The sequence below is a fragment of the Epinephelus fuscoguttatus genome, linkage group LG15 (assembly GCF_011397635.1).
Source record: "Epinephelus fuscoguttatus linkage group LG15, E.fuscoguttatus.final_Chr_v1".
NCBI classification, from domain to species: Eukaryota; Metazoa; Chordata; class Actinopteri; order Perciformes; family Serranidae; genus Epinephelus; species Epinephelus fuscoguttatus.
The window spans coordinates 22,293,959-22,315,533 of NC_064766.1; the positions used below are offsets into that span (position 1 = coordinate 22,293,959).

Genomic DNA, 21,575 nt, shown 5'->3' on the forward strand with positions numbered 1-21,575 from the left:
CTGAGCAACAACCAGATAGGATTCACACCCAAACATAGAACCACAGACCATAACTACACCCTTCACACCATCATTCAAAAAGACGTCCACCAAAACAAGAGGACAAGATACTCTTGTATTGTAGACTTCAAAAAGCATTCGACTCAATTTGGCATGATGGACTGTTCTTAAAATTAATTGAGAAGGGTGTAGGGGGGAAGGTCTATGACATCATCAAAACCATGTACAGTCATATGAAATGTGCTGTTAAAATTAACAACATGGAAACAGATTTCTTCCCCCAGAGTAGAGGAGTAAAACAGGGCTGCAGTCTCAGTCCCACCCTCTTCAACATTTATATCGATGAATTGGCCAAATCACTAGAACTATCTGACATCCCTGGTCTCACTCTGTCTGACACACAGGTTAAATGCCTACTGTTTGCAGATGATCTCATATTGCTGGCTCCATCAAATGAAGCACTACAACAGCAACTGGATCACCTGCAAACCTTCTGTCAGACCTGGGCCCTGACAGTTAATCTGGACAAAACCAAAATTATGATATTCCAGAAACGACCCAGGGGTCAGGGAAACCAAACCAGGTTTTTCCTGGGCTCTCATGAGGTGGAGCACACACACGACTACACATACGTAGGACTACACATCACGTCCACGGGAAACTTTAACCTGGCTATTGATGATCTCAGAGAGAGGGGAAGAAGGGCTTTCTATGCTATAAAGAAATCTTCAAACATTAATATACCCATTAGAATCTGGCTCAAAATATTCAAATCTATAATTGAACCAATTATTCTGTATGGTAGTGAGGTGTGGGGTCCTCTTGCAAATCAAGATTTTGAAAAATGGGACAAACACCCCATCGAAATCCTGCATACAGAGATTTGCAAGAGCATCATGAGAGTGCACAGGAACACCCCCAACAACGGGTGCCGAGCTGAGCTAGGCCAATTCCCCCTTTTAATTAGAATTCAAAAAAGAGCCATCAAATTTTATAAACACCTTAAAACAAGTGACCCCAACTCCTACCAATACAAAGCTCTGCAATGCCAAGAGGAGAACATGGAGAAGAGCCTCCTCAGCCAGCTAGTCCTGAGGCTCAGCTCCTCTAACAACACAAGACCTCAGCACAGCCCTCACACAATCTGGACCCACCAAATTATAGAGAAACAAAAAGAACATTACATTAACTATTGGACATCGACCACACAAACGCAAAGCAAACTTCAGTGTTATTTGGCTCTAAATAGACAGTACACGGTGGCAGAATATCTGAGCACCGTGACTGATGAGAAACTGAGGAAGACTTTGACCATGTACAGACTCAGTGACCACAGCTTGGCCATAGGGCAGACCTGGCTGCCCAGAGAGGACAGGTTGTGTGAGCTCTGTCCACACAGACAAGTGGAGACAGAGACACACTTCCTGTTGCACTGCAGCAAGTATGAACACATCAGAGCCGACTTCCTCTCAAAAATAAAACATAAAGTCACTGACTTTGATTCTCTGCCTGATCAAACTAAAATGCAACACATCCTTGGAGAGAACAGAGTCAGCAGCTTAGCAGCAGCAACATATGTCAGGTTATGCCACAGCCTGAGGGACAACCATCACAACACCTGACACACCTGTCTATATTTACAGTCCTTGTAACTCACCATCTACATTTTTCTTTATTCATTTTTTCCCTATATTATATATTGGTGTATTGTATTGTAGATTGGTGTATTTTGTATTATATAACATATATTTAATCTTTTTTTTTATAGTTTTCTGACTTACTTTTATTATTGTACTTTATTTGTAAATTTTTAATGTCTTTGGCAATATTGTTAATCTACAGTCATGCCAATAAAGATTATTGAATTGAATTGAATTGAGAGAGAGAGAGAGAGAGAGAGAGAGAGAGAGAGAGAGAGAGAAGGTGCCCGGTGTATTATAGGGGGGTCCTCTGGCAGACTAGGCCTAAGTCAGCCTAACTAGGGGCTGGTACAAGGCAAGCCTGAGCCAGCCCTAACTATAAGCTTTATCAAAGAGGAAAGTCTTAAGTCTAGTCTTAAATGTGGAGACGGTGTCTGCCTCCCGGACCGTAACAGGAAGATGATTCCACAGGAGAGGAGCCTGATAGCTGAAGGCTCTGGCTCCTGATCTACTTTTGGAGACTTTAGGGACCACGAGTAACCCTGCGTTCTCAGAGCGCAGTGTTCTGGTGGGATAATATGGCACTATGAGCTCTCTAAGATATGACGGGGCTTGACCATTTAGAGCTTTATAAGTTAACAGTAGGATTTTAAATTCAATTCTGGATTTTACAGGGAGCCAGTGCAGAGAAGCTAAAACAGGAGAGATATGATCACGTTTCTTAGTTCCTGTTAGTACACGTGCTGCTGCATTCTGAATTAGCTGGAGAGTTTTTAAGGACTTACTAGAGCTTACTAGAGCGCTACAACAAAACTGGCACACATGAGGACCGACCCAGGAAAGGAAGACCAAGAGTCACCTCTGCTTCTGAGGATAAGTTCATCCGAGTCACCAGCCTCAGAAATCGCAAGTTAACAGCAACTCAGATCAGAGAGCAGATGAATGCCACACAGAGTTCTAGCAGCAGACCCATCTCTAGAACAACTGTTAAGAGGAGACTGCGCGAATCAGGCCTTCATGGTCAAATAGCTGCTAGGAAACCACTGCTAAGGAGAGGCAACAAGCAGAAGAGATTTGTTTGGGCCAAGAAACACAAGGAATGGACATTAGACCAATGGAAATCTGTGCTTTGGTCTGATGAGTCCAAATTTGAGATCTTTGGTTCCAACCGCCGTGTCTTTGTGAGACGCAGAAAAGGTGAACGGATGGATTCCACATGCCTGGTTCCCACTGTGAAGCATGGAGGAGGAGGTGTGATGGTGTGGGGGTGTTTTGCTGGTGACACTGTTGGGGATTTATTCAAAATTGAAGGCACACTGAACCAGCATGGCTACCACAGCATCCTGCAGCGACATGCCATCCCATCCGGTTTGCGTTTAGTTGGACAGTCATTTATTTTTCAACAGGACAATGACCCCAAACACACCTCCAGGCTGTGTAAGGGCTATTTGACCAAGAAGGAGAGTGATGGAGTGCTGCGGCAGATGACCTGGCCTCCACAGTCACCGGACCTGAACCCAATTGAGATGGTTTGGGGTGAGCTGGACCGCAGAGTGAAGGCAAAGGGGCCAACAAGTGCTAAACACCTCTGGGAACTCCTTCAAGACTGTTGGAAAACCATTTCAGGTGACTACCTCTTGAAGCTCATGGAGAGAATGCCAAGAGTGTGCAAAGCAGTAATCAGAGCAAAGGGTGGCTATTTTGAAGAAACTAGAATATAAAACATGTTTTCAGTTATTTCACCTTTTTTTGTTAAGTACATAACTCCACATGTGTTCATTCATAGTTTTGATGCCTTCAGTGAGAATCTACAATGTAAATAGTCATGAAAATAAAGAAAACGCATTGAATGAGAAGGTGTGTCCAAACTTTTGGCCTGTACTGTATATATATGTAGTGTGTATCAGCCATATCAGTGTTATCAATTTTTATTACAAAGTGTCTGATTTGGTAAAGATCAAAATTTTTTAACATTTTAAATAAAGAAATAAAAAATAAATAGATATGTAAATTATAAATCAATTTAATATTTAAAAAATAAAAAATGAATTAAAATAAAATAAAATAAAATAAAATAATAATAATAATAATAATAAAAACAATAACAACAATAATAATAATAACTCAAACGTTTCCAGATTCACAAAAAAACCTACCAGATTTATTATTAAAAGTTATTGACTTGGTGTACTTGTAGCCTACCTTGTGTTTGTGTGTGTGTGTGTATTTCTCATCAACACATTGCTTTGGACATAACAGAAAAGCCGAGTAGCCTACAAAGTGTTTAAAATGTTTCGATGTTGCGGTATATGTATGAGAGATAAAGAAACAGGAAGAACCCCTTTGTTTCCTGAAGCTTTGTACAGTACATGACGTCATGCTTCTTCTTTCCACAGAAATGTGTCTTCAGACAGCACAGACAGTAAGCGACTGTGGAGGAGCAGGCAGAGGTAACAACTTTTGAGTAATGCTATCTACGATCACGGCAATGTAATGTGTAGCTGCTGTAGGAGGATTATTTGTTAGATTATATTTATAAACAGCTAACACCTGTAATATCTTATCACAGGTTTATCCATTTAGCACTTTTGAGAGAGGGTAGTATAGCTGATTGTGTAAATAAAACAAAACACCACTAACTTTTTCTTGCTTTTCTTTTTAGTGTGTGGAAAAATGTAAAAGCTTTTGTAGGCAGTGGATATGTATATGTTGTTAAAACTCACATTTTAATATAAGCGAGACAAGAATCAAGACTCATTTTTAGAGAGCTGTTTGTTTGTGTTCGATTACCCACTGAGATATCTTACCAGATGTTGTTCACTAAATTTAGGTTTTTAAAAAGGGGAAGTATAAACAGTCAGGAAATAAGTTAGTGTGGACTGATACGACAGCTTCTTCAACCTACACAACATGCTGTATGCTCAGGAGCATGTGTTTCTGTATGTGTGAATCCCCCAGGTTGGTAATGGAACTGCTTCCTCTTTATCCAATACTTTGGTCCGGTCTGCTGGTTTTGTGTGCCTCACAAAGTGGTGCGTATCTCTTGACATGACTCACACACACACACACACACACACACACACACACACACACACACACAGACACACACACACTTAATGGATATACATTAATGAATGTTGGACTTCAGGTATTACTGTAATGTCGCATCTTTACAGCACCAGTTTGATTCGTCAAATACTTCTGGCTATCTTGTTTTCATCAGGGGGGTGTTGCAATTTCTGCTTTTCTTGTGTACAGTATTCGAGGAAACCAGCTTCCTGCACCCAATAAAGGGAAATGACTCAGAAAATGTTGATATATTAAACCAGTGGATCCCAAGTGGTGGGTCGCAGTCCAGAGGAAGGTCGCAGGTCCATTCCGAATGGACCACAATTTTTTTTTAAAGGGCCAGTGTGTAATATTTGGTATGGTTTACTGTCAATCTGAATCTGAATCTGAATATTCTACCCATTAATATGTTTATACAAGTGTATAATCGCTATAAAATAAAATTCGTTTGGTTTTCGTAGCCTTATAATTATGCTTTTATAAATATATATAGCAAGGGCCTTGCTTTAGAGAGGTTGCCATCTTGCGCCGCCATGTATGTACGGCAGCCCGAGCAGACAGTCCAGCCAGCCAGAGAACGCGTTTGGCGTGAATAAATGAACCAACGAAGACAGTGGAAGGAAGGAAGGAGGAGGAGGAAACAGCAGAGAGTGTTAGTAGTTTGTCGATAGAGAGTAGTGAAAAGTTTTTTTAGTTATAAAGTTTGCGAATGGACCACGCTTACCACGCAACAGGAGAGAATGAACCCGAACCGTCATCTGCGAGGAAAAGAAGACGCAACTTCACTCCTTGTGATGCACTCTCTGCGGCGCTTTTCCTCCTGATGATATATCTCCCCAACGATGGCAGCAGTAGCACTGAATCCCATTCTGTGCATTCAGCCTCTCTTCTCACCCGCTCAGCATCAAACACATGGAGTTCCTCATCTGTATGCTCCGGCTCAAACAGGTATGGCTCTGGGTCTGTGTCCGCTACAAGAAACTCTTCAAAATCACGTTCAAATTTGTCCATTGCAGCTACTATAGTCCGGAGATATTGCTAGGCTAAATAAACAGTTGAGCTCTGTTTACCGGCTACGCTGTCAGTCAGTGTGCGGGCTGGAGATTGGTGGAGCAGAGAGGGGAGGGGGGTCCCCACTCGGAATGGTAAACGAGTATGTGTGTAAAGTTATGAAGTGTGTCTGTTACACTAGAAGAGTCAGAGTTTGGGACGGAGTCTTTTACCCCCTGGAGTGTTACCGGAGTTTCTGGAGTGCTCAAATAAGCAGGCCTTTTTCCGGAACGCTCCTCTGGTCTCCTGCTCGTGAGGGATTCATTACAATATCGTAACATGGTTTAGATTTCTAAATAAACATTCACCTCGTCGCTAGATAGACCTGCTCCTGAAAAACTCGTGCACAAGGCTTTTTGTCCCTACGAGGCCACCGTCATTTACCTGACGGGAGGGGTGAGCGAGTGAGCCCTGCAATCTAGAATGTGACCACTGATGTCACTGTTTTCAACCCATTTTACACACTGGCCCTTTAAGTAAAGTGAATTTCTGGTACAGAGCTTTAATTCTGACATGCTGTAGAATGAGTGACTGACAAACAGGTAGTTGACAGAGACAGGAAACTAGCTCTAAGACATGGCCAAATGCAAATATGATGCTGACTAAATAAACCTGTGTGGATCGCAAACTAATGCCTGAGGAGAAATGTGGACCCCGTGGCTGGACCAGTTGGGAAACACTGTATTAAGGCCTCGATCACACAGAAAGTGTTTTAGCAGCTGGAGACGACCTTTTGTAATTGTTTTTAATGAGAATTCAGCTTTTTGCTCGCTGTTTTTGCATTGCGACGTGCCTCGCATTTCTGTTCTCTAGGCACCTGGGGCCGTATTCACAAACTTTCTGAGAATACTCCCACAGAGCTCCTAACTTAGCCTAAAAACTTTTAGTAAGGAGCTTAGGGGTGATGTAGGAAAGTTCTCAGAGCAACGCTGAGCGAGGAAGAGACAGAAACTTGTATCTTAGTAAGGAGGTGTGGTTGACCCTGTTGGTAAGTGTGATGCTTTCTTCTGACAGGTGTGATTGGTTGTCACAGACACACCCCTTTGTGAGCCTGCAAGGTGTGAGGACACCCAGTGGAAATGAAATTGACTGCATCACCATATGAGATTGATAGTGTTGTCGGTTATAGAGCGAGAGAGAGAGAGAGAGAAAGAGAGAGAGTGTCAGATATGAGAGAGAGAGAGAAATGGCTACAGGTTGGGGGTTGCAATTCACACATACAGAAAGAGAGAGAGAGGGCGGGTGGTAGAGATAAGTGGGAGGGACAGCTGCTTGCCGTGCCTGCAAAAAATATGCCCTATTCATTCAGTGTTTACCCAACAAGCTCAATACATGGACATGCAATGACAAATTATCATTAACTTATTATGTTATAAAAAACAATGAAAATATGGACTTACCCATGTTTAAAATGACCTGGTGAAGTGAAAAAATGAGTACTGAAGGGAACAGACGAGTGGAATCGATGTTTAACCGGCGCGGAGAGTGCAGGAGAAATGCGCTGCCTGTGTGGACAGTCAAGCGCGGCACTAACGCACTCGGTGTGTCCTTAGCGTTAATTGTAATGCCAACTTATTGAAAAATGTCGGGTTTAAATCGGGTGCGGGCCCATGATTACAGTTAATTGGATGGGCCAGGCCGGTCTCGGACATAACGTGCACTGGCTTGGGCCGGGTCGGGCTGAAATTTTTGGGCCCGATCTAAGCTCTAGTCCGTTAGTTTGATCACTCTGCTGATGGAAGGTTGAGACAGACCCAAGTCATCACTGCTGCATTGTTTCATGTTTCCAGTTATTCATATATCTTAGTGTTGTGATTATTTTATTTCCTGGTGTTATAGCTTTATTTAGCGTTATATCCCAAATGAGATCTACCACAAACATTATTCCCGCACAGTCTCATCTGTAGCATTTCATTTACTCACTGTCATTTTGTGTTTAGAGACCATTTCTCCGACCTCTTTGTGTTTCCACCATTTTCTCCTCTGCTTAGAAAACTCCTAAACCTCTTAGAAGCCCTCCTCCCTGCTCCTACCAGTCTTTCACCTTAGGAGCTCTCTTAAGGGCTAAGATGCTCTGTGAATAACTTTTATCTCTACACGGACCAAGTCTTAACTTTAAGGGGAAATTCTAAGAAAACATCTCAATTCTAAGAATTTTCTTAGAATTTCGTCACAAGGAGCAACTCTTTGTACGAGGAAGCTTTGTGAATATGGCCCCTGGTGTTTTTGCTGGAGCGCTCTGAACTCTTCGAGTCAAAAATACCGCAGCTCAGAGCGGAAAAGTGCCTCATGTCATCTCAGCAAAAAAAAAAAAAAAAGTGTTGCGGAGCGTAGTTCCTGTGGGCTCCAGCAACACTAAACACCTGAGCTTGCCTGAGAAAGACTAAATGCACAAACCTGCTATTTTTAAATATCCCACAGAGAGAGACTCTCACTGCAGCCTGTTCTATTTTGTTCTGTGCAACCTTGTTCTGGGGACGATAAATGAGGTGCAGACTGATAAATGAGGAAATACAGTGAGCGCTGGACGAAGAAGTGAGTGACAACAACCCTGCCCATATTTAGGAGTACTGTTTGTGGTTAGAACCTAGGTTCTAAGTACCATGTCTGAGGAGCTACATTTTGTTTAAGGTACCATACCCAAAGTGTTTGGAGTAAAAGGGGCTTATGAGAAATTGCTGCTGAGTTGTTGAAATGGTTTTTTTTGGCCATTGTTAAAGTCTTAAAGGGACAGTTCACCCCAAAATCAAAAATACATATTTTTTCTCTTACCTGTAATGCTATTTATCAGTCTAGATTGTTTTGGTGTGAGTTGCCGAGCAATGGAGATAACTGCTGTAGAGATGTCTGCCTTCTTTCCAACATAATGGTGTTATATTCTTGTGTGGTGTAAGAATAACGAGTCTCACTCAGTTTCAGTCTTGCATGAAAAAATAGCTGCCGTTTACTTCACTGTGCCATTTGTACCACCAACGCAAACATACACATGTAAAGCTCAACAACCTTGACGTAGAACATCGTAATGTCGTAAAACAGAATAGTGTCTTACTCATACATAATAAATGGAACTGTATGGCACTTGGCTAGTGGTGCTCAAAATGCATCTATTGCTGGCTCACCTAGCACCACTGTGCTAGCTAACATTAAAGCTCCAGCCTCTTGTCCATGAGTAGATCCCTCTGTGCAGTGATACAGTTGGCAGGAGTTGTTTGGTAGAAAGAAAATAGTTCCTACATGAAACTGCTCACAACAAGGTCTGTGGATTATCTTGAGTAACCAGGTCATGATTTCTGGAAAGAGACATTGCTGTTGAGTTTTTCAGATGTATTTTTTTTTGGCACTCTGAGCACCACCATATATTAAAGAGAAGGCAGGCATCTCTACAGCTGATATCTCCAACACTTTGCAATTTACACCAAAACAGTCTAGACTGATAAATAGAACTAAAGAAGAAAAATATGTATTTTGGATTTTGGGGTGAACTGTCCCTTTAAGCATGGTGCACTGCAGAAAAGAAAGTGCAACGTGTTTTAAATTTTGATGGACTGGCACTGATGTTCAGACTGGTCTGCAGGTCACTGTGTGTCAAGTGAGAACTTGATGGCTTCTAATTATGTTTTCTCTTGTGCTATAACTCTTCATGTGTGTCCTCTTTTAATAGAGACGGAGGCCAACAGTCAAGATGTCTGCCAGCTGGAAAAGATTCATGGCGATGTGAGAATCAAAATGTTTTTTCAACTTCCAGAGGCCACGCAGGCTCGACAAAAGCTTCCTGCTTTAATGAAGATTACATTTTTGATTTCTATAGTCTGTTCTTTATGTTTGAACTGTTTCAGATATATCCAGAGAGTACTTCAAAGGAGGGACATTATGTAGAGGAGCCTGAGGTGAATGATAATTTTCACTGCCTCCTTTATCCAACAAATACACTGAACTGCTCCTGGTCATTCCACACTCTACAGAAGGACACGCAGCTCTTTGTTCATATCAGGTATTCATATTTTTTAAATGACATATAAAGCTTTGATGAATACTTATTGATATAAATGTACACTTATTATAAAACCGGCATTTAAAAATTATAATATAGAGTGTTAATTTCTGTCTCTGTCTTTTCAATCAGTATTTGTGATGATGAGAGAATAGTTTGCTCTCTGAATGCTTCGCCTGGGGAAAGAGTCGGATCGAGTTCCTTACATCTGCACAAACATGGGAGCCATGTAATCCTCCGCTTTAACTTAACCCTGCACCACGAGTGGACGGTTTATACCTGCGCATACGACATGGACATGATAGGTAACACTCCAAGGCAAACACTGAGTAGTTGCTGAGGTCTTCATGTCAATCATTAAAATTGTGGCTGAGTTGTGGCTGGTTTTGAGGCTCATGTAACCACTGTTCATACTGTGAAGAGTTTTATTACTGTTACTATAAATGAAAGGATGTTTTGCTGCCTCTTGCAGCAGCTGGAGTCTGAGAAAAAAATGACTTTTTAGGTGGAACGTTAACTTGTAATGTTACTCAGTGCATGAGTTGATGACGTGAATGCATCAGCACACATTAAATTTCACTGTGATCACCTTACCATTACTTTAGTTTTTATATGACATGCACTTTTAGTAATGAGTGGATCTTCAAGTGTTTATATATATTAATTTCAACCAGATTATGCGAACTGCATATATTCTAATCCTCACTCTGAGAAAAAAATAGCAGCGCAGAGCGTAGTTCCTGTGGAGTCCGGCCACACTAAACCCCCGAGCTTGCCTGAGAAGGACTAAATGCACAAACCTGCTATTTTTAAATATCCCATGGAGAGAGTCTCTCACTGCAGCCTGTTTTATTTTGTTCTGAAAATCTCGGCGTGCAGCCTCGTTCTGTGGACGATAAACGAGGTGCAGACTTCCCTCTGTGTCTACGGTAATGAGGAAATACGGTGAGTTCGGGACGGAGAAGTGAGTGACACCATTCCCGCCCACATGAAAGAGTAGGTTTGCAGTGGAAATGCCAGGGTCTAGGTACCATGTCTGGTAGGTAACTTAACTGAAATGGTTTGGAGTCACCAATCAACCTGCATGTCCTTGGACTGTGGGAGGAAGCCATAGTACCTGAAGAAATCCACGCTGACTCGGGGAGAACATGTAAACTCTGCACAGAGGGCTCCCCCACCCTAGGTCCAAACCAAAAACCCTCTTGGAGAACCCTGTGAGGTGACAATGCTAATCACTACAGCACCGTGCCACTGCTGTTGGATCAGCAAATAGAAAAAGAGACTCCTTGTTGAATGACGCTGTCCAGGATTTAGCCAAGTTTCAATGAAACAAAGGATATTTCAGTTCCTGATATCCCGTTGGAAACTGATGCAGCACAGATGTGGTCCAGTTTATTTTACAACACCTGTACAATAGCTGGCAGGATGCTGGTTCAGTTGGTGCCCATCTTCTTCACCTTTTCCTTGATGTGTACTGACTCCTTTGCTTTGAAAGGGACCGCTTGAGTTTGTTCAGCCATCTGATCAAAATGCCTCCCGGGCACCTCCTGTTAGTTTTCCTGGCCTGGGAACACCTCGGGGTCCCCCTGGAGAAGCTGGAAAATGTTGCTGGGGAGAGGGACGTCTGGGGCACCTTGCTCAGCCTGCTGCCCCGGCGAACCGGCCAGGCTTAAGTGGATGGAAAGGGACAGATGGATGGACGTTCGAACTGACTGATGAGTCACTTTCCTTGTTCTGATAAGTGACGCACAGCCACTCTAACACCAACCACAAAAAGCACCACAAACACTTACTAAACAGACAACTCCTCCCCCTGTCTCTAAGGGCTGAGCCAAGCCACCCCACAGAGGAAACTCATTTTGGCCACTTTTCACAATCTCATTCCTTTGATCACTACCCAGGTTGGTTTTGTTTGTAGTTTTTAATTTCTATTTAATTATTGCCATAATTGAATTAAAACTGGCTTAATAAATCAACTGAAAGACTGAACTTTGAATAAAACAATAGTGAAAGCTCCCCTCTCGCCCCTTCAAGGCACAAAATAGTTTAGTCCATCCCTGCACTTAGATTCTTTTCTATACCCAGAGTGACTGAATTCTTATGCTGCTGGAGCACTAACGTACACCATCATGTCTTTCCACAAAAAAGGAAAATTGGGGTTCCAAAACGGAGAAGAAAGAAAGCAAACTGACTTTGTTTAAAAAAAAAAAAAAAAAAAAAAAAAACTTCAAAAGGTGCATGAGATAGACATATATCAAGAGAGAAAGGGCACCCACAGAGACTGCTTATGCATGGGGCTTAGCATATGGTGCTTTTTGGGTTTTAACCGAGAAACTGTGGTTTCCTGTGACAGACAAAACAGTCAGACAGATTCCAAGACCTGGACCCTAGCAACTTAGGGTGCTTTCAGACCTAGAATTGTCTTGCTTTGGTCTGAATCAGGGACTATTTTTATTTATTTTTTTTTACTGAATTGCACAATTGCCTAGAGGTGGTTTGTGTTCTCACTGCAGCATGTACAAGTGGACCAGGTAAAATGCCTGCACCAGGAGGCTGCTCTTGATTGGTCAGAAATTGGCTGGAAAAATCCAGGAAGTAAACAAAATGTTGAAGAAGAGTACACTTGCAAGATAAATGTGACACTTTCTAATGTCACAATGGAGGGACAACTACGCAGGTTGATTTTAGCGCTGCTCATCGTGGACTATATTGCTGTCATTGTTCATTTTAGTCAAACCATACAGTTTGAAAACGAGGCGCGCCTCCAACTAGAAAACAATGTTTTGATGCATTGGATGTGCTGAATGTGCATATTAAGGCAGTACAGGAGGAGGTGCACATTAATAATCCTCCAGGACTGTAACATGCTCATGTTTAACCCAAACAATATGTCATGTGACTGCAGTTGGTTCAAATCACCTCTTCAAGAAGGTCTCAGCCCGGTTGTTTTGATAAGCGCCTGAGTTCAATTGAACCAAACCAAACAGGGCAGGTGTGAAGCACCCGTCGACTGCGTTCACATTACAAGCAAATGTGGTCCAAATCTGATTTGTTGCGCTGACGTGACACAGATCTGATCTTTTTAGAGTAGTGTGGACACAAAAATCCAATATTTTTCCAATCAGACCTGAGCCACTTTCATATGTGTTCTTAAATCTGATACATATCTGATCACTGGCCATGCCATGGCTGTGAGAACGCTCATATTGGAACTCATGTGGGTTTTTTCACCTCATACTTCACTGTGCAGAGGCTGATCACTCACCATACAGTGTCGGAGCCGCTGCAGTAGGCTGCCCTATTCACCAGGCGATAGAGCTCGACTCCCAGACGCTTTCTGACAGGGACAGCTTGCCTACATGCCATGACAGCATTGTAGTGATGGGTTCTTCCTCGGCCAATGCTACATCCTTCCACCAAGTTCCATGAAAATTGGGCCAGCAGTTTTTCTGTAATCCTGCTGACATGCAAACAAACCAAACCGAAAACATATCATCCTTGTCGGAGGGAATAAATCAAATATCTCAACAGAAATTGTGATAATCAGGTAAATCAAGTATTAAATAAGTAAATGAACTCTCATTAGGTGGAAGTGAATACACCTGAGGGGGGCGCGGTTCCTTTCCAGACACAAGTGTTTGTGTTACGCTCCCTGCCTCAGGTGTGGTCATGTGATCTCTTTGCTGGGGACCTTTGACACTTAAATTAAAACTTTATTCTTATGACATTATGACCCTGTTCTTAAAACCTATAGTTAGGTACATAAATTAATTTGCTAGGCTTAGACTGGAAGTTGTCCAGAGTCCACAGCATCCTTTTAACATGAATGATCAATTATTTAACTAACTTTGTGGTTGTGTGTGTCACAGAGGTCCTGTCTCCACCCCAGAACATCAGTGCATCAGTTAAAGATGGAGACCTGTTGGTGACATGGGATCTGCCCCACAGTCGAGCAAACTCTAACCCCTCGTGCTTTGAATACCAGCTGGACATGGGTGACCAGGTACGGTATGTCTGTGTGCATGGATACAGATGTTGATTATTCCAGATCACATATACCATTTAGTGCGTTATTTGGTGCACGTAAACAAGACAAAGTTTCCCTGCTTCCCTTCACTGCTTCCCTACAGCAGGGTCAGCCTTTTTCTCACTGTTATAATCATTAAAAAGCAAAAGCAGCATGTGTATACATTCAGTAGGCTATATCTTCAGTAGCTAGCTAGCTAACCCTACAGTGAAAACTGTCTGATTTTGGATTTGGAACAGGGAAGAAACGTTTATCTTTTTCCAACCTCTCCAGGTAACAAGTATCATTAATACACGACGTGCCCCAGGCACAACATTTAGCTCCAAATCCACAAAACCAGCCTGAAAATGAAGGAAATCTGAAACGATTGCAGTAGAGTCAATGGAGCACAGCTGTGTTGTTGTCAGACTCTGGTCTGAGCCAGCCCAATCCTACGTTATGATTGGCAAGTCTGCGTCCAGGGGCGGGACTTAGCGAAGGGTCAATTCTGTCTACAGTCTCCCAGGAAATGAAGGCTCAATTTACAGCACAAAAGAACTGTGTTTCTGTGGTAGTTATCAGCAGCTATCCCCAGTTACCAGAGAGTATCAATGTCAGTTCTTTGCAGTCACTTTCCCCATGAGTAAAAAAGGTGGATGGTGAAACAACCAAAGTAACTAAAAGGAAACAAGAAGGAAGGAGAATTGTTGCAAGGCTCTGAGGATACCACAAAGTGATCCGGTTGTCTTTGCAAAAGTGGCGCCAACAATCATACCAAATAGAAACGCAATAGCTGGGAAAAAGTTGAAAACTTGTTTGTTTCCACATTAAGGCAATAACAATAAACATTAAAACTAAATAAGATTGACCTACTCAGTGTTTTCTGCCGAATCTTTATCATTTTAATACAGGAAAGACCCAGAAATGTGACCGAGCGGCTGTCTTATACAGAGCCCAATGCAAATCCTACCTGTACCTACAGTGTGAGGATGAGGGCGAGAAAGAAAAGCGACTGCCAAGAAGCTACTCAATGGAGTGACTGGAGTCACGCCATCAGTAAGTTGTCTCTGATAGTGGTCTAACTAAAGGCTGATGACTTTTTATTTTCTCCATCCATCGGTCGACGTCTTTAAGTCTGAGTGCACTGTGTTATATATTTAGTATAACTTATATGTGTGTGTCTGACTTCAGGGGTAGAACAGTCGATATACAAACTCAACACTGTGGTGATCATCTTAATATCACTTGGAATACCCATGATCCTCCTGGCTGTGCTGCTGCTGGTGCGCTATCAGAGGTATTGTAACTAAAGGGGATTTATACTTGTGCCGCAGATCCTACACTGTAGCCTACAGACGTGGCCTATGCTGTTGTGAGCATTTAAACTTATGTGGTGGTGTGTCTGTGTCACTCTGCAGTTACACCTCCAAAACACTTGTCGGTGGCAGTGTTTCTGTGAAATGACGAAAAGTTTAGTCAATTCAGAACACACATTAAACATGGCTTAATAGCGATAATTTCAATCACAAGTACACAAACCAGCTTCAGTATAACTCGCAGCATTCAGAGACAAAGCACTTGTCTTTATCTGGACACATTTCCCCCACCAATACAACATGCTAATGTTTTTAGCGCAAGCCTATGGCATTTTACATCGTATAAAATAGCCTAGCAGCTAGCAGACTTTTCCTCTATCCATATGAAGCCAGGGACAACAGCAACATTTAACAAAGGTAACGTTACAAAATTCGGCTCAATTACAACTCACAAGGTTCACTGACAAAACAACTCTCTTATACTAAACACGTTTTACAAACAAGTATAAGATGCTAACGTTATTAGCACAAGGCATTTTACATTGTATAAATTAGCCTAGTGATGAGCAGAACGCTGAGCCTGTAGTTACATTTCTGGGAAGGTTCACGTCAGGCTACGGTGTGGGCTCTACATCAACGCAGAGCCTCACACATGCACACATCTTCTCACAGCCTTCTTACCTCTCTTCACACCTGATTTTTTTGTATCTGCCTAATTGAGGTGTTTCTAATCTGGTAACAAACTCTGTTCTCTGTTCAAATGTGAAAGGGCGACAGATGCCAAAAATGACCCTGAAGTCACCAGAGGCAGTTAGATTAAGTGGAAAAACAGAACAGAAAGAAGAAGTGAGAGGTGTGAAAAGGTGGTGGTCTTTTTTGCTGAAAAGCCACCGCAAAACATCCACGCTAAACTTCCTTCAGGCTCAAACAGAAACCCCCGTTTGAGTTCCAAAAATAGCCAAACAGGGGAAAAACACAACATAAAGAAAATGCAAAACGAGATAACGGAAGGATGCACTTCTTCTTTCTGTGGCAGTTTCACTTTGACAGACAAAATATTTATCAAAATCACTTAACCGATGCAAATGGCATGAGGATGAGTTTAAAATGTGTACTGACATTTGTGCTTAGAAGAACAGTTCATCCAAAAATAAGACCATTTGTATATCTATTACTGTGTCACTGTAGGCTGTATATAAAGATGGATGACGTGTCTCATGGGGTGGGCGATATGGCCCTAAAATAACATCACAGTATTTAAGAGGTTTTCTGCAATAACAATATTCATGACGATATAAGAAATAAGTTAAACAAAATGTATTAATTTAATAACAGAGAATTGCAACAGAATGAGTGATACAGTTTTACAATTTGCCTTCAAATATTCGGTAAAAACTAAAATGATCCCTCATTTCTTTAGTTAAAATTAGTGTATTTTACATACATTTTACATGCATTTAACAGTAACTCAGAGATTCAGATTCTGTATACAATATTAATAGTTCAACAAAATAAAATCTACCACAAATTACACATTTAAACAGCATCCATATGCAAAAAAATGTTCCCTGGGATCTATATATATAAATCAACAGGTGATTCCCTTCTTTTAGTAAAATCCTAAATGACTGAGTTGTTTTTTTTCCCACCTGGACCGCGTGCGTCACGTAGGTTTACATTACCAAAGGTTTATGACAAAATCACTTGAGGACACAGACTCCTGTGTGCGCACTGCGCACAGCGTGAGAGGAGAGGGAGAACGAGGCTGAAGTTGGTACCTTATTCACAGCCGCTTATTGGAATTTTCCGGTCCACCTTAAAGGTGTCATTACACCTGTAGATGGCGGTATTCAGTCGTTTTCCAACTAATTCATGAACTGACGACGCTGAAGTTAGCTTCCGATTCGCCAGCTTCCGATTCGGCTCTTAAAGGGAAAGTTGGGGGGAAATTAACTTAATGTGCAGTGCGACTGTTTGTCCACTGATTTTCTGTTTTTTGTGACACTTCTTGATGTGAAAACATTTTCGACATTTTAGGTAAGACATTAACTTTGCCTGACACCCACTATTGTATTTGTGAAACATTTATTTTATTTGTGAAAATGTTAAAGGGGATATTTCACCATTTTTGTTTTATACCTAGACCTCATTAGACCAGGTCCAGATAAAAAAAACCCCCCACTGTACCTAGACTTGTGAAAATGCAATAAAGACACATTTCGCCATTTTTTCAGCATACAGACCACAATAGACTGGGTCCAGATCAAAAGCACCTGTAACCAAGACTTCTCAAATCTGGCCTAGATTATCCTACAGAGGCTAAACATTCATTCAGACACAGTTTCTGATTTGTGAAACCTTTATTCTATTTGGTACTGGACCTGGTCTAATGAGGTCTAGGTATAAAACAAAAACGGTGAAATATCCCCTTTAACATTTTCAGAAATAAAATAAATGTTTCACAAATACAATAGTGGATGTCAGGCAAAGTTAATGTCTTACCTAAAATGTCTAAAATGTTTTCACATCAAGAAGTGTCACAAAAAACAGACAATCAGTGGACAAACAGTCGCACTGCACATTAAGTTAATTTCCCCTTAACCTTCCCCTTAAGTGCCGAATTGGAAGCTAGTTGGAAAACAACTGAATACCGTCATCTACAGGCGTAATGACACTTTTATGGTGGACCGGAAAATTCCAATAAGAGGCTGTGAATAAGGTACCAACTTCAGCCTCGTAGAGGGAGAGACGCTGTGCTGCTGCCAGAGGAGCCGCTGAATGAGTTCCCTCTGAGCAGTAAGACACTAAAAGAGTCCAAGAAGTCCGGGGCTGTTCATTAAACATTCAGGACGCCACAGTTTATTCCACACTACTGAAGCTGCTCCTCTTTCTGGAACCACCACGGAGTCTGTAATAGTTTCGCTTTCAGCAATGCTTGTTGTTGCCGTGGGTAACAAGTCAAAATATCGTGAGTATTACAACATGAATTTTTCATTTGATATTAAAAATGATGCTGTTATTATCGTGAACGAGATGATATGGCACACCCCTAATCTCTACTGACCCCCCCTGTACAAATATTAAGCCAAAATATCCTGCATACGTCAGCTGCCACCAGTTCTCACCCATTCACCTGTTAGACCCATCGCAAGCAGAGCATTAATTGCAAGCACACCAAGTGGCTCACACAGCTGTCAATCATGACGCCACAGCCCCTTTTTATAGCATCAAATAACTAATTAAAACCAAACTCATCACACAAGTAAACATTTGAACAAACATCAGCATAACAAAAACTACCTGAAACAACAGAAACCATCACTGGGGGGAAAAAATGTATTTTAAGTGTATTTTGAGTTTGCAGTTTGGCCCCTGTCCCATCCTCTAACACAGGGTTTATGATCTATGCTGCTGCCAACCTCCAGGGGGTGATCAGAATATTTTGGCTTCACTTTTGGGGAGCTGTCATGTTGTCCATCTTTATTTTACAGTCTATAGCCCCTTTTGCACAGAGATGACTCAATAGAGTGCTCCAGGGATGATGTTTTTTTGTAGGCTAAGGGTGAAGGTAGGGTCGCCCCGGTTCCCTTGTCAAAAAGCAGATGGGATTTTTCCATTCCATTTCCAGTCTTTGTTTTTGTTGACAGGCAGTGGTGGCTGGTATGTGATAAAATTTAAGTTTTGAGCCATGACTCCTTCTATTCTGGCTCCCAATAACACAACAAGATGACATTTAAAGACTCCTATGTAGCCTACAGCCCTGTGGTGGAGAGCATCAAGCTAACGAGCCCTAAAAGGGTCTTTAGTCCAAGTCTCACTGGATAAATGAGGCTTGGATTATACTGCACGAGTTGTGTGAGAGTTTGTAAACTGATGCTAACGCGGACCCTGTTTACTTCAATTCACAAAGAATGTTCACCTGTCTTGGGTTATCTGTTCTCTGTGGAGGCATGTGAGAAAAACAACCCTTTCTTCAAAAACACCAAGGTAACATGCGGTGACTAACTGACACACAAGTGATCATTTTGTGGGTGAAGTATTTTTTGTGTGTGTTTCAGGGTGTCTGAGGTTCTGTTTCCACCGATTCCTCGCCCCCCACCAAAGTACAAATGTTTCCTGGAAAAAAATGACGCATTCAGTGTAAGTACACACTCATACTGCACAAACTGATATCACACTCTTTAGCACTCACCCAACCACAAACACGTGTACAAAGGGTGCCAATGTTTTGTCTTTTTTGTGTGTTGTGTTGTCTTCAGGTCTTCCACCCTGCCCCGTCAGCTGAGCCTGAGATCACAGAGGTGAGAGAAGGAGAGGAGCACACAGAGCAAAAATCTGGAAAGTCATTATAAAGGCAATATAACGTTTAATGCCATGCACAGGTGCTTTGAATGCATGCAAAGTGTGTATTGTTAGAGCTGGGTGATATGGACAAAATTCATATCTCTGTAATTTCAGGCTGAAAGGCGATATATATGGGCTACATGTTCAGTTGCAAGTAGCAAGCTGATCCACGGCTGAAGGCCCCTGTTAGTGTTACTGCATGTGTTTTTCCACAGCAGGGCAGGTAAAAGAAGTTTACCTGTTGGAGGTGAGCTGTTTGCAAAGGTGCAGTAAGAGCCTGTTGTCTGCAGCTCTTCATCAACATCTCACTGTGGCTGATTCTGCTTTTACTTTCCTCGCTGCGGTATTATTACACTTGTCTTAATTGAAGAAAAGCCGCTAATAAAGTTCTACTAATTCAGTTATAAACACATTTAATTTCCTATAAATTCTTCACAAGAAAAGTCCCTTGTTATTTTGCGTTGTAAAAACTTTTATTGTGAAGCAGCAAAATAAGGAAATGTTGAGTTTTCAAGCAGCAACTTCACACAACTTCTAACACAGCTGGTAGTGAACATGAAACAAAATAAAGCAGATGTCTGAGGTAAAAACAGGATGCAGGAGACAAACTAAACTCCAAACCACAGAGATTCAGTCAGAAGCTACAAAAGTACTGAGAGACTTTTAAAAACGTCTTTCTCCCTGGTCTCCTGCAGACAGCGATGAGGAGAGTCTCACAACACACGGCTTGTTTGAGGGGGAGAAGGATGGTTGTCAGGAATTGGTTGTGGTTGGGGAGACTTGACTCAGTGTGGCCATACATGACAGTGGAAAAGGCTCACAGTATTGTACGTGTGCTGCTGCGGGAATTTCATTCATCTCACAGACTGATGTAGCGTTGTTGTGCAACTTAAAGTCCAATGTCGCACTGCAGACAAATAACAGACAGATTTAACAGAGGAGCAGCTCTGTGTCTCTCTTAAGCGGGATTTATACCTGTGCAGCAGACCCTACACACATGGCCTACGCCGTTGTGAGCATTTACACTTGTGTGGTGGTGTGTCTGTGTCTCTCTGCCATAACACTAGTTGGAGGTGGAGGTTTCTGTGAAGTGCTGTAAAGTTTAGTTGATTCGAAACACACATTAAACACGGCTTAATAGAGACAATTTCAAACACAAGTACACAAATCACCTTGACCATAACTCACAGCATTCACAGACAAAGCACTTGTCTTTTGCTGAATACATTTTCCCCACAAATACAACATGCTAATGTTTTTAGCACAAGCCTATGGCATTTTACATTGTATACATTAGCCTAGCGACGGGCGGAGATTTCCTCTGCTCATATGAAGCCAGGATAAATCACACACAAGACTTAAAATGCTATTTTAGTGGAGGCTTTTTTTGTCTTCACAAATTATTGTTTCTTATCTGTGAAATTAAAGTAAATAAAATCTTCGTTTCCACTGAGGGAAATGGTTTCAGCTTACAAAAATAAACAGGAGGTCTGCATTGCCGCTACATGTAGTTACATTTCTGGAGAGGTGCGCATCAGGCTACACCATAGGCTCTACGTTGACGCAGGGCCTGCGCTGTAGGTACGGCATCATTCAACACAGAAGAATAATTTCACCTTAGTTTAACTGGAGAACTTGTGAGTGAGTGGGCCGGAGCTGTGTGGAGAGTGTGAGAGAGCAGAGGTGCACTCTGGTATACGTTATATATCACAGCTTGACCCTATATTGATATAAACAGTGTTATCTAAATCTATATCTTGCTTGAAAATATATTGATATATTGTACATAGTCATCATATCACCCAGCCCCATGTGTAGGTGTGTATATGTGTGGACATTGTGGTTTTATGTCACTTATACTTATACTTTTATAGCCTTATTGCTGCTTCAACACTTTAAATACATTTTTAGACATGTAAAAGTATACCAACGTGACTGCAAAACATGCTAAGGATATTATAAAAAAGGCAGATTTTGCTCTGCATAGTCATTGACTTGTGAATTGTTTTGTATTTGACTGAAACAAAGGGTTCAGTTGATGAGTTCGCTCTGCCTGAACTCGCTGGCCCTGAAATGTAGATCGTGTGCTTCTACAAAATGTGTACACCTTTTTGCCTTTTTGGGTGTGAAATAAAGTTGAGTGATGCACTATATTTTCA

The 21,575-nt window shown here is 41.7% G+C and overlaps 1 protein-coding gene across 2 annotated transcripts; it reads left to right on the top strand.

Moving 5' to 3' along the window:
* Positions 1-3,848: 3,848 nt before the first annotated feature.
* Positions 3,849-21,569, top strand: LOC125902042 (granulocyte-macrophage colony-stimulating factor receptor subunit alpha-like). Of its 2 annotated transcripts, XM_049598131.1 has the most exons (10): positions 3,851-4,090; positions 4,599-4,672; positions 9,421-9,473; positions 9,596-9,750; positions 9,883-10,055; positions 13,620-13,753; positions 14,668-14,812; positions 14,948-15,053; positions 19,131-19,212; positions 19,332-21,569. In XM_049598131.1, the coding sequence occupies exons 2-10, from the start codon at positions 4,606-4,608 to the stop codon at positions 19,422-19,424; spliced, it is 1,008 nt and encodes a 335-aa protein (XP_049454088.1). In that variant the 5' UTR covers positions 3,851-4,090; positions 4,599-4,605; the 3' UTR covers positions 19,425-21,569. The 2 variants fall into 2 exon arrangements, with proteins under 2 accessions (XP_049454089.1, XP_049454088.1); XM_049598132.1 differs by lacking the exon at positions 14,948-15,053 and having other exon boundaries at positions 3,849-4,090.
* The last annotated feature ends 6 nt before the right edge of the window (positions 21,570-21,575 follow it).